The 14474-nt window shown below is 35.7% G+C and overlaps 1 protein-coding gene across 2 annotated transcripts in view; it reads right to left on the bottom strand.

The window, feature by feature from the left end:
• The window catches only part of LOC149847345 (P-loop containing nucleoside triphosphate hydrolases superfamily protein), an 83779-nt gene that overhangs the window by 48126 nt on the left and 21179 nt on the right, over positions 1-14474 (bottom strand). For both annotated transcript variants that reach the window (XM_089996950.1, XM_089996951.1), the window contains exons 5-9: positions 10250-10315; positions 10114-10167; positions 4400-4459; positions 3753-3831; positions 3275-3342 (exon numbers count right to left, since the gene is read on the bottom strand). In XM_089996950.1, coding sequence (XP_089853076.1) covers positions 3275-3342; positions 3753-3831; positions 4400-4459; positions 10114-10167; positions 10250-10315 — 327 coding nt within the window. The remainder of the gene's footprint in view (positions 1-3274; positions 3343-3752; positions 3832-4399; positions 4460-10113; positions 10168-10249; positions 10316-14474) is intronic.

Here is a 14474-nt window from a genome sequence, read left to right as displayed (position 1 = left end):
AAGACTCTTAATCTAGAATAATCTGGAGTTAAATTAACAAGCTTTTCTATTGGAGTTGTATTCTTTAATGAGGAAGATGGCATCCTATTAATGAGGTAGGTGGCAGTTAGGACCGCTTCAGCCCAAAAACTTTTTGGAACTTGATTTGCAATTAGCAATGTCCTAGTAGTTTCCATAATGTGCCGATGTTTGCGTTCGGCTAGGCCATTCTGTTGTGGAGTGTGTGGACATGATCTTTGATGTGTAATACCATGTAAATTGAGATAGTCTTTGAATTCGTTGGACATAAATTCTCCCCCCGAATCAGTGCGAAAAACAGAAATATCATTTTGAAACTTATTTTTAACCATTTTATGAAATATTTGGAAGTTAGCAAAGACATCAGATTTATGTTTAAGAAAATAAATCCAAGTATGTCTAGAAAAGTCATCAACAAAAATGACATAATATGTATAACCACCTTTGGAAATAACTGGTGTGGGGCCCCAAACATCCGAATGTATTAACTTAAGTGGTCGTGAGGAAACAAAAGTTCTACTAAGAAATGGTAACCTTTTCATTTTGCCAAGAATGCAGTCTTTACAAGAAAAAAATTCAGAATTACAAAAAAATTTCAAACTTGGAAAATATTGAATTTTAGACATATGAGGATGGCCAAGCCTTTTGTGTCATAAATCCAATTCTAATTTCTGAATATTATAACAAAATGCATTCTTAGGTAATTCCAAAAAGTCCATGTAATAAAGTCCTCCTTCTCTATGGCCTTCCCCAATCAGCTTCCCTGACTGGCGATCCTGTATCCAACAACCATGAGAAGAGAAGGAGATATTACATCCATAATCAGATATTTGCGAGACAGATAAGAGATTCAAATTAAGTTTAGGGATATATCTAACTTTTGGGATAAAAAATCTTTTTGATTTTTGAAGATTTTCAAAACATCCTATTCCTTTTACTTCGAGAGATGTGCCATCGGCTGTAAAAACCTTTGACACACTTGAGTTATTTTTAAGACATTCGGATAGACTATTAACATTTGAGGTCATATGAAAAGAAGCACCAGAATCTAAAAGCCAAGGAAAGTTACCTGGACCGGAGAAAGATGCAATTGCCGCTCCAGTTGAGGCTTCGGTTGAGGAGGATACCCTTTTGAGAAGAGGTTGAAGGATTTCCATCAGTTGAGCCATAGACACAGGTGCATCTTGATCTTTTGACTCAGATTCAACAGATGCAACTCTTTTTTCTTCTCTTCTTTTTAACTTTGGACATTGAGGCCTATAGTGCCCCGGTTCATGACAATGATGACAAATAACTTTTCTTTTATCAAAGTCGTCGTTTTGCCTTCCAAAATGAGGCGGCTTGTAAGTACGAGTATGATTCTCCGGTCTAGATACAGCTAAAACGGAGTCATCATCAACTTTTGGAGTACTTTTTCTAAGTCTATTTTCCTCTATAGTGAGCTCTTCTATAGTATCAACAATAGAAGGAATTTTTCCACGATGTAAAAGGGCCGATTTGGTGGATTCAAACTCCGGCCTTAGACCATTCACAAATTGATAGAAATGTTCCATATCGAGTTGCTTTTGGCGAAGCTCGATGTCTTCGGCACAATGCCATTTGGGCTCAAGAAGAGCCAACTCTTCCCAAAGTTCGGACAACTCATTATAATATTCTTGAATAGTTTTATCTTTTTGAGTCATTGTCCGAACTTTATCTTGTAAATTGCATACATGTGCAATATATTTAAGGGAATACATGTTTTTGAGGTATTCCCAAGCCTTATTGGCATGCTCAAACTTAGCTAGACTAGAGCATTTTTTAATGTATATGCTATTGATGAGCCATGACATAATTTTTGCATGCCCTATCCTCCATTCTTTCCATTTCTTTTCATAAGTGGCTAACGCCTTACTCTTCTCTTCTTCCGTTAGAGGAACCTCTTTATCACCCTCTTTCTTGGTAAGAGATAGTTTAGGTTCCAAATCGGAACCATCCACTATACCCCATAAACCTTTTCCCCAAATGTGGTGCTTCATAATCGAAGCCCACATTACATAGTTAGTATCATTTAGCTTCATAGGAATGATGGTGATCTTATCATTGTCATCCATCTTTTACAAGGGTAAGAGAGGAATAAATAGGAGGAGAGAGAGAGAAAAATAAAAAGAAAAGAAAAAAAGTAGGCAAAAGAATAAGAGAGGATACAAAACCAAAATTTTTTTAGCACAAGTTCGCCTTTCTTCAAACAAATCTTCTTGAGCCAAGAACAAGGTGATGAAACACCTTTTGTAAATGTGGCACGGAAATCGAGGCGAAAGCACTTCAAGATCTAAAGATTTCGTAGCTCTGATACCATGTAATGAAATGGTACAAGCATGACCCTTGAAAGGGTATAAAGGGAAGAACACTTGAAAAATAAATAATACTTTATTCATGAACAAAATGCTTAAGAAGCATGGTTATTTACATTGAAGGGGTTCACCCCTATATATACAAAAAAGTGGGAGAGAGAGGAGAGCTCATTTTGAGCTCTCCAAAAGAGACGTTGGATTCCAACGTCTCTTAATATAGTTGTTGGACTAGTCCAACAGCATTTATTATAGTTGTTGGACTACAGTCCAACAGCTATTTGCACAGGAACTTGACTGGATCAAATATCTAGTTTCTATTGAACTAGATGCTAAAAAAGAAAATAAAGAAAAATAGAAAAAGAAAATAATAAAAGAAAATATAATAATATTAAATAATATATATATATATTACAGTTTACATTTTAACAACATGCATATGCATGTATGTAACAAAATCACTCATTCAATGGTTACTAAGTCTAGCAAAATAGTTGTGCCAAATGCACAAGTCATCACAATCACATACAACTGTAACCACCAAAAAAGCCAAGGCAGGCAACAGCTTAATTAAATCATTCAAAATGCACACACGAATAAGGTCGGGCAACAGCAAAGGAAATCACATGAGTCCATGACAAATAGCATCTATAATCCAGTGGCAACCCAAGTAGCTTACTCAACAAACGACAATTTACTACATAGTAATTTATGATAAATTGATAAGGATCAATTGCAATATATTAGAAAATACCAAAACCCACAGTACCTTTTTGTCTGCTAAATCAATTCTACTTCCACATACTTGTAATACACAATTGAGATCAATCAAAGAATTTCACATGAGAAAAGAGTCCCTCAAGAAAATATAGTGCTTACAGAAAACCTGTACTAAACTTTCATATAGGCTTCCAAGAATAAATTACCAGGCTAAATATCGTATGGCTCCGACTGCTAAGTAAATTGAAATTGTTGGAACCAACATGCCGGTGCTCTGTAATATAAAAAACGTCATATTATTCAGATGGTAAAAGAAAACAAATTGATCAACATTCATCAAGGTCTAAACTTGCTAGAAAACTTCAAAAGGATGAGAATTTTATCAGAAAAATACTGAGCTTCAGGGGCACCATTGGTTAATAAAGTCAACAATCAAGAAAAAAAACTGCAGATAAAAAAATGCCAATGAAATATAGTGGCAGACAATCCCCAAAAAGCTACGTCACAGATTTTGATTCCTGTTTCATATCCCCTTATATATAAGTCATATTGGGAACTTCATAAAAATGCCTATATCCCCATATCTGCAGCCATACCCATGTGACATAGTCAAAAAGTACAAACAATGGTACTGGATTTCAGAATAATGTACAAGTACATAGTGCATCATCTAGAAGACTTCACCTTCCCCAGATGCTATCAAGGAAAGAGCATGAGCAGGAGATAGAACAACCTCCTCTTTAATACCATCCACATATGTGCCCTGCATAAAAGAAACTTTCAACAGATAACAACAGACACGAAGCATAGGGCTGTTAACTTGAAAGATCAGCAAAGGTGTGATGGTTCCCAACAGTCCATGGGGGATGAATATAGAGATACAAAAGATGAACAAGCAATGGCACATGTCAAAATGATTCAAATGAAATATATCAAATGAAAGAAGCTATCTTAGCATACTCAGGAAGAATACTTTCCAGAGATGTCACTTGGTCGAAATTTCAAGGGCAACTTTCAACATATTTTGTTCCGTCCAAAACCCAATGAAATTGAACTCGAATATTAAATGCATATTTTAAAAAAAACATTCAGCTCTCTAGATTCACAAATGAAGAAAGGCTAGGTAGGTGTGAACAAAATAAAAGACAAATAATATTGCACTGAAAACACAAACAAGAGAGAGGGAGGGCAATAACCAAGTGCATGTGTGCCAAATACAAGTAAAAAAATAATGGCTCATAAATAATGTCCCTTAAAGGATGCGGGGAAGTCCAAATGTGGCAATGGCTGAAAGTGAGCACAATGAGTCGCATAAATAGCATTATATGTACCTGTGAATCTTCACGTATCTTTAGGTTTTGCCCTGTTGGGTTAAGTAAATCATTGATAACCTGGAAAACAAGATTATGTTCATGAACAAAACTACAAAAGCAAATTACCATTGTAGACAATGATCATATAGCATGCAAAAGAACATAACTTCAAAAGTTAACAAGCTCCAACCGCAACATATTTTTCATTCTACATGAATTGAACAATTTAATCACTCATGAAAAAATTAAAGCAACATGAAGCAATATCAAAAAAAACTCCTGTGTGCATGTGCATGTGCATGTGCATGTATGCTGGGCATAAAAATTTCACAAGAAAACCAAATAAACAGGAAGCTTCAGAAAGTGGAAGGTTACAGCTTCTAGTTTTCTAGATTCATAGCAAAAGGCATGGATTTTAAAACAATATAGGATTGCACTCCGCTAAGCTGACAAACATTGCCAACAAGACTACTGCACATACCTAAAGTCTATGGAAAGATAAACCATGACATTGGAATGGACAACAAACAATATCATGAGAATGACATCCAAGAACGGCATTAAGCACCATACGTCAAGAGGGGGGAAGATAAACACATCACACAACCAAGGTAGATATGTGCAATTACAATCTCTTACATACATGAGTCCATACTCTATAGAATGTGTTGCATGGCCTTAGTTAGAACTTATTTCATAGTAAATAAAATTCAGTCGCGATCTCAAATTTTAATTTCTCCTGCTAGTTAGATGGCACCTAACTCAAACCAGAGTTACTGCATTGATTTGAAGCAGTTATACATACTTGAACTCATTTATCATTCAGAAAGATTTGTGTTGATCTACAGTATCGAATTATTCTAGTTGACTTTGATAAGAACCAGGGTTGACATTCCTATTTTATTTTTATTTTTTAATAGTGCTCAAATGTGGTTGATGGCTGCACCCATGTACGGTTCACACCATACATGATTGGTTTCATTAAGTTCAAAATGTATCAAATCTATGGCCCTTTAATTTCCAAGCAATAAACTCAAAAATAATTCTTCAAATATGAATCTGTTTGCTACAATAAAGTGTGATCTAATGCTTGTTTTCTCAAAATATTATGAAGCCATTTATGGACAAAATTAAGTATCCAATGCTTTGTTGTCTATATAAAGTTTTTACAGGCCACGCTTTTGCAAGAAGTCAGTATAATAACAAATTGTTGACAAGATAGAGACCTATTATTTTAGTTCACATGAAACACATGGGTAGTAATTTCATCTTCACTACTGAGACAAAAAGTGCATGTTCAATAGAAAGATTTAAGCGAAACAAAATTAATTCATTGTGCATGCCACATATCAAATAGAAAGAATTAAGTGAAACAAAATTAATTCATTGTGCATGCCATTGAAGTCGATTGGAGGGGAGGGTGAGAGGTGAAGAGGGAAAATTCCAGGTCAGCACAAACACCACCTTGACTTATTCAGTGATGGGTATGTTGGTTCTTGAACCCAATATCGATAGTGACTGCCACAAATGTATGTCCAGTAGAGGGAGACACCTATGGAAAAACTATTTCAAATATTAACAAGTATGGAAGTACACTAGGTGCTCTCTAATGCTTTAACCTTTACTGGCGTCAATGTTATTTATGCCCTAAACCCAATAGTGTACTATATGCACAAAACCAAGGGAAAGATATTTTTGAAATTTGAAGCAATAACAATCAGTAGATATATAAAGGACATCTTCAACATGGACTTGTTTATGCCAAAAGAAATAATCTCTTTTAATGCTTTCAGGTTATTCTGACAATCCATAAATAGATGCATGCAGCAATCTTATAGCAATACGGTTTCAAACCCAACAAAACCCTAAATACGGTTTATGTTTTTGAGGAAAGAGGAAATGGAAGTTGACAGTCAATTGAAGGGCATCCTCTTGGGCACTATTCACTTTAACGCATCATTCACAATCTTTATCATGAATTAAGAGAAAATTTTTTGGGTTCATTGATTATTATCGCCCATTGGTGTGCATGGTCAGGCATTTCTATTCCTTGTTTAACTAAGCCATAATCAAATGTACTATCACTATAAGAAAAGTCTGTTCAAAACCAAATTCCAATGATTGTGAAGATTCACTGTCAGACCGTAACTTGTGAGACGAGAACTGCTTTTAGTACTATAGTCTGATTGGTACCCATATCCTTGGTTGAAGCCTGACTGTGATGTGAAATAGAGTCTATTACAATTAAATATGTGGACAGCAATGGAACTGCTATGTAACAGGGACACCTCTAAATGGCCGATGTAGTGTGACATGTGCAGGTGCAGCACCCGATACAGCAGAACTCGGGTCAAGCAATGTTGGATGCCTGATTGTGATGTGATATGACATGATATAATAGATTGCTGTCTTTGACCTTTCTACCTTACAATACACTTTTTACAACATTTCTCTACATTAAATACTAGTAGGTATTTGCTCTCATTCACTCTAAGGTCTGATGACGATTAGTAGAGATTTATTAGCAACCAAATCCTCCACATTCGTTGGGTCATAGCTTCTCCAACCATCAAACAATCATCTGCAAATTGTATATTTATTACTAGTGGAATGCCCAGAACCCCTAGTCCTTTAAGGCACCCCGCCAAGCCTTCTATACATTCAAAATGAAGCCCTTAGTTATTATCTTGAAAAGAAAAGGGGACAGTTGAAATGAAACAAAATGTGCACAATCACAATGCCAACAAGGGGCTACACGAGTGCACAAACACAAGGTCTCTAATGGACCGATTACAATCTCATTAAAGAGATACACAAAATCACAATCCACACAAAAGCACAATATAAAAATAAGTGTTTTTATAACTTCACAAATATGCTTCTCAAAGCATTGATACACTTTACAAAGAGACTCTATTTATAGAGCCTTTCATAGAGAAACAAAAGAGTAAAAAGGAAGGCAGTCCAATGCAGAGTACTCGTCAAATGACTTTATTGAATATCTTCAAGAAAATGGAGTCAATCAGAGAGTGTCTTGTCCCCGGACACCTCAGCAAAATTGGTTTGCCGAGAGAAACGCAGGCACATAGAAGAGAGTGCTTTTGCTATGATGCATGAAGGACGTGTCCCTTTGTTTCTCTGGACGGAAGCCTTTCATACAATGGTTCATATAATTAACATGCTGCCAATGAAAGTGCCCTAGGATAAATCATTGTATTATGAGTTGTTTGGGCAGCATCCTGATTATGATTGTCTAAAGGAGTACGGTTGCACTTGTTATGTTCATATTGATTCATCTTTGAGAACTAAGTTTGACAGAAAAACATATATTTGAAGTTTCTTGGATATGTTGATGATTACAAAGGGTATAGATGTTATGATGTTGAGAACAAGTGTATTCGTATTTTGAGAAACGCTTTTTATGAACTGAATTTTGGTTCAAAAGACAAGTTCCAAAGTGTACAATCCCAGCCAAATTAACTTATCAGCCTTAGTTGAATGATAGTTTGTTTCACATGGAGACGGCTGCAGAATACAATGAAGTTGACAATGAGCATGCCAATTAAGGAAACAGTATAGTAGAGAAGGTTGTTATGAGACAACAAATCACTAGAATAGATTAAGTAGATGGGAAGTTCAAAGGTATTGTATACAGTCGCATGAACAAAAATACACCGGAAAATGATTTGGAACAAGGAACCGTTGAATTGCAGGATTATCAAAATATCCAAACAACAAGAAGATCCAGAAGGGTCTGACATCCCATTGATCAGTGGGTGACCTATGAAAGTTTTAGTGTTGAGCATCAAGCATTTTTTCCACCTATCTCAAAACAAGAACCCTGGTGCTACAATCAAGCCTCAAAATCCAACAAATGGATTAAAGCCATGAATGAAGAGATGCAAGCATTGAATGAATGCAAGACATGGGATGTTGTCAAGAGGCCTACAGGAAAGAACGTGGTTGGATCCAAGTGGGTATTCAAAATCAAATACAAACTAAATGGCGGCATAGAAAGAAGCAAGGCTGATTGCAAAGGAGTTTAATCAAGAACATGGATTGGATTATGAAGAAACCTTTAGTCTGGTGGTAAAAATGAGGATATCAGAGTTATTCTCTCCTTAGTCATGGATCACGGTTGGTTCTTGAGACAACTAGATGTCAAAAATACTTTTTTACATGGAAACCTTAAAGAAGAAGTGCACATGGAACAATCACAAAGATATAGTGAAAAGGACCCAACCAGTTATGTGTGTAAGCTAAACACGACCATATATGAGCTAAAACAAGCATCCAGATTGTCTCTCATGAAACTCAAAAACATGGCTTCCGAAGATCTCATCTAGATTACTCGCTTTTCATTTATAAAAGTTAAGACTGGATAACAGTGTTACTTATGCTGATGATATCATAGTTGCAAGGGACTTTGAAGAGCATATTAATGAGATCAAGGAGGTGTTGAGTCGAAGATTTAAAATGGACTTAGGAGATCTCAAGTATTTCTTGGGTGTGGAAGTCGATAGGAGAAAAGATGAGTTGGTGTACACTCAACATAAGTATACAATTGATTTGCTCAACAAGGTTGGGATGAAGGATTGTAAGCCATTATTGACTCCAAGTGTAATGCAGCAGAAACTTGGATGTGATGGAGAGATTTATGATGATCCTACGAGGTATAGAAGCATTGTGGGTATGCTCTAATATCTCACCTTTACTCGCCTTGATGTTGTATATGCAGTGAATCAAGTTTCACAATTCATGCATTGCCCACGCACTAGTCTTGTTGAAGCAGTTAAAAGGATCCTTAGATATCTAAAAGGCACTCTTGGAGATAGACTGTGTTATCAAAAGAAGGATAGTGGTGAGAGCATGTTAACAGTGATGGCCTTTTCGGGTGCGGACTGGGCGGGGGACCTACATGAAAGAAGATCGATCTCTGGGTATTGAGATTTTAATGGAAAAAAATCTAGTCTCATAGGGAAGTAAGAAGCAAAAGGCAATGGCTTGTTCCAGTACTGAGGCCGAATATCGGTCAATGGAGGAAACTTCATCAGAGATAATCTGGATTATGTATTTGTTGTCCGATCTAAACCAACAGATGCCAAGTTCAATATTGTTTTGTGATAATCAAAGAGCGATTAAGATCTTACTTAATCCATTTCAGCACGGAAGAACCAAATATATTGAAATAGATCAGCATTTCATCATAAGCAAAATAGAAAGTGGGGAGATTGTGACTAAGTTTGTTGGGACTCAAGATCAAGTGGTTGATATGTTTAAAAAGAGGTTAAGCAAACAAAGATTTTGGTACTTGAAAAGCAAGTTGTGCACGGTGCTCACCAAGCACAACTTGAAGGAGGTTATTGGGACGTGATGTTTCGGGTCTGAATTCAGATCCAAATCTAGGTCCAGACTGACGTCAATTATGTTTATAATGTAATGTCCCTTGTGTATTATTATTGTTTCCTGTTTTTCCCTTCTTATGTAAATTGCTTTGTACAATAGCTTTAGGGGCATTATTGGTCATGTAACTTTATTTTATTATAACCCACAACCCATGATGAGAGGGTGGAGATTGATTTGTTGCAGCCCTCTTCTTCTCCTTTCTCCTTCCCTGATTTTCAAACAGAAATACATGTATGGATGTGTGCCTAAAAGAAAAAGAAGTATCATATGGTGATTATTTCATAAATCTAATCAACATAGGAAAAAGTAGATGTAATTACACTAACCTCATTGTATATTTCCAAATATGAAACTCGGAGCAGAAACTCCCGACTAGGTGTCTATGAAACAAGAAAAATAAGATCATATTTAAAACATTGCAATAACGTTAAACAATTGTCACATACTCAAAACTATGATTACCTCTTGTATAATGCTGAAGACATCCTTTATGGCCAACGGAATGATTCCTGGAGATTTTTGCTCCCCCTACATATTTTTGCAAAAATAAGGACTTCTTTGTTAGCCAGAAGATATAATTATAGTTTCTAATTGCTTCAGGAAAAAAAAAATTCTCAGCAAGAAGCTGAGAGAGAGAGAGCACACACCTAGAGGCATCAAACATTAACGGTTCTTTTCTCAAGAAGATGCAAAAGGTGACAAGATGCCATTGAACAAAATTTAAGCTACACATAAATGATCAATAGGAGTTTAGATTAAATCTTTTGTAGAGTTCAGACCTAAGATCCATTAAGGTTACTTGTTGCTAAGTTTATGTATCCTTGTTTTCTTCTGGGAGGTAATCACTTCATTTTAAAGAAGAAACAACAATAAATGAGAGACAATTGGGGATGCAAAGTTAGAGAATGTTTTTCATAAGGAATATAGATGAGAGAGAGAGAGAGAAAGAACTTCCCCCTATAAGCTATATGCTTTTAGAAATTATCCCATCCTCTAATCCTTCCTAGCCATACTCCCAAGATGTTTTTCTCCTTTCCCAATTTGGATCTTGGATAGCTCATTTCAGGTTTCCATCATTCAAGTTCATGATTTATTCTTTTCTTAGAGTAAGGTTCTTAGCCAAGCTCAAATCCTGGATGGAGTGGTGTTAATCTCTCTTCCAGCAAATTAAAGAGGGTTCAAAAGGAGAGGTAAGGCACTGTTGCAAACCAATTTGGCAAATGAGTAATGATCTTAAAAAGAGCTTCAAAGAAATTAATAAAAAAATTTAATGAATTTAATTATAAAAATAATTAAACAAGTTAAAAGATGTCAGATTTCCCAGTACGGTCAAATTATAACCTAGCATATGGATCAATTTAGGTAAGGGTGGCTTGCTAAAGAAAAGAATATGAACATAAATCTTAATTGTGGAAAAACTCTCCATATACGGAATTCATTGTTTCAATTTTAAAATCCAAGTAAACCACTTGACAACTGTACTATAATAATAAGTAGAGAGAATTACTACTTGCTTTAATAGATAAATTAGCCACAGCTAAAATACAACTGGTGGCTTGCACAATATCACACCAATTTTGCACGTCAAACAATGCAAATAGAAATTTCTGTACCAGATATGTTTCCAACAGCCCAATACACAAGTGGATATTCCCTGGTCGTGAATTAATGTAAAGAATGAAGAAACCGTGGTTCTCCCTAATCTTTAATCTCTTCCTCATTTGCAATTTCATCTATAATAAGTTCTACATATTCCCCTTTGACTTGCTCAACAAAGAATGCCTAGATAGTGTATTGGATCTTGGAAAGAAAGATAGGTACAAGCTATATATGAATCTACACTTTCTACATGATGTTTGCTTTAAGCATCACCTCTCAAACCCATTTAACAAGGTCTTCAATGTGATCATCATGCAGCTTGCAGCTTATGTTGCATTGTTGTAGCTACAAGCACTATCATGACTGGCATTTTTTGCAAGCAAGACCATATTTTCTTTCCCACAGTGCATTAATCATGTCATGTCTCAAAGCATATTAGACATTCCTCTTTCAACTTAAATGAATCTTTATCAATTTTACATTATTCATAACAAGCAAGAACACATTCATTTGTTATTCTCGCTCTTTGCATATGCTTCTGCTTAATTTTCCAAACATATTTAATTAGACATTAACCTCATAGTCCAAAATTGAAGTGGAGAAGAGAATTAATAAGCTTTTTCCAACTTTCACTAAAACGGAAGCAAATGCTCAAGGGAATTGCATCTGATATCTTGGTCTCAACTCACCAAGCCAACAAAAAGTAAGGGACTTGGCATTCAAGGGTTAAACATCAAGATTAAAGCATTCATCATGAAGTGGTGGTAGCTATTCCTTAAAGAATGTAAGTCGTGGTCTCTTATCTTAAAAGCAAAATATAGTATAAAAAACCTTCTTGCAAAACAAGGGTGATTGTAAGAACTGGCAATCAGCTTCAGGCATATGCATGGGATGGTTGAGTTGTTTAGAGGATTTTCTGTGAAGAACTAAACTAAAAATGGGACATGGCAGATGAAACAAGTTCTCTTCTCAAAGGATGCGCGGTCAGGTCAACCTTCCCTCAAGTTGGTCTCTTCAAGCATATACCCAGTTTGTAATAGGTCATGCACGATTTTTCAAATGATGGGTAGGAAGAGGTACACAGGATCATATTTTGGAACCTTAATCTTAGCTCTATGGGCAAATATGCAGAAGAATCGGTCCCTTATCTGTAAGTGGTGCCTGCCACTTGTTTGATGACATAAAAAAAAGAATAAGGGGATATTTAAAGAAATCGTCTGCACACCAGCAATTGTGCATTGAGTAATTCAGGGATTCATCACCCAATAGGATAGGGATGTGGTCAAGACAAGACCTAGTCTAGATTGGGAGGCATAGATTGAACCACTTGGCTAATCTATACAATGACTCTTGCAAGGATGATGTGTTATCATATCCATTTATTTTCTTATTTTTACCTTAATTAACTTGCTCTTGATTTTTTTTGGGGGCGTTTGGTTTGTTCACTACTCGTTAATGTAGTGGTTTTAAGAATTTCACAGGATAAAATGCTTACATCAACAACAGCCTCTAGCCCAAAGCACAAAATGAGAAGGAAAAAAAATATAAAACAGGAAATTATCAGTGTGGCTGCGAAATATTGCGTATTTCCAAAAATGGCTGCGACATTTGTAAAATTATATAACCAAAGTTTGATTTGGTGATTTTTTTTGGAACAATTTTACCCTTTCGTCTGAAAAATAAATGACTAGCTAGATGTTTAAAAAAATTAAGATAACTACTTATTTTCTTCCATTCCACCCCCATCATCCCCATCACTACCACCACTTCTCCACCATCACCATCACCACCACCATCATCACTACTACTACCACTTATTCACCATTGCCACAATCATCATCACCACCACCATTATTATCATCACCATTGCCTTTCTGCTAAAAGTTCTATATACCTCAAAAAAAAAGGGTATGTCAACGATTTTGACAGGCACTTTCTAAATCTAATTTGCTTGTTGTTCCTTGTTTAGTTTATACTTTTTGGCCCTTCATTCATTCTATTCATCTCTGTTATAAAAAAAAATCTTCAATCATGAATTTGTCTGCTCCTATCTCATCACGTGGAAGAAGCAAATCATTCCCTTCATATGCAATCTTGATCTTATGGGTCATCTTGATGGATCTAAACCAGCCCTGCCGGAGTTTGTGTCTAAATCACAAGGAGTTACTGAAGAAAAAGACAAAGGGGAAGTAGAAGATGTGATGATTCTTGTCAAAAATCCAGCGTATTCTCCATGGTTCAAGAATGATCAGTCTATTGTAGCATTCATCATGGCGACCTTGTCCAAGCAGGTGCTTCTTCATACTCCTACAGGTGGTGTGACAGCATATGAGTTATGGGGGCTTTTGCATAAATGGTATGAATAGATTTCTCTTCCAAAGATTTATTATCTCAAGTCAGAATTTGGTTCCTTGAAGAGAGGAAGTGGCAGTATTGTGGACTTCCTAGACAAAGTAAAGCATATTGCTGACCAGCTAGCTACTATTGGAAGTGCTCTCCCAGAAGATGATGTGATAACTCAAACTCTTCATGGTTTGGGTGACAAATACAATCTTTTCATAGGAAATTATATTGGGCGTGAGAAAAAGGATACTTTTTATCAGCTAAGAACCAATCTTCTAGAATTTGAGTCCACATTTAATATCTCCAGCAAAAAGGAAGATCAGAATTCTCAACAAGAAGTCCTCCTTGTTGCTAATTCGACACTCAGATGTGGTCAAGGCAGGAATAACTTTAATAACAAGGGAGTTGGCTTACTCCCTAGTCCAAATCAGTCTAATGGAGGTCGGGGACAAAATGTCAACTGTCAAATTTGTGAAAAACGTGGGCATATTACCTCCAATTGTTATTGTAAAAACCATAATTTTTAAGGATTATTAATAAATAAAGGATTCATTTTTTTATCTCCAAATTAGAAATGTGTTTCTAACTTTTGAATTTCATTTATTTATTTATTACATATTCATTTGTTCATTCAAGCCAATCAGGGTATAATTTGCATTTATAGAACTATTTTGAGCTATAAATCACTATTTATATACATATATATATATATATTATATTTGAATAGATTTTTTATGGAGTTTGT

Source organism: Nuphar pumila, chromosome 2 (genome assembly GCF_984573655.1).
Source record: "Nuphar pumila chromosome 2, dmNupPumi1.hap1.1, whole genome shotgun sequence".
Taxonomy (NCBI): domain Eukaryota; kingdom Viridiplantae; phylum Streptophyta; class Magnoliopsida; order Nymphaeales; family Nymphaeaceae; genus Nuphar; species Nuphar pumila.
This window is presented reverse-complemented; position numbering and strand designations above follow the sequence as displayed.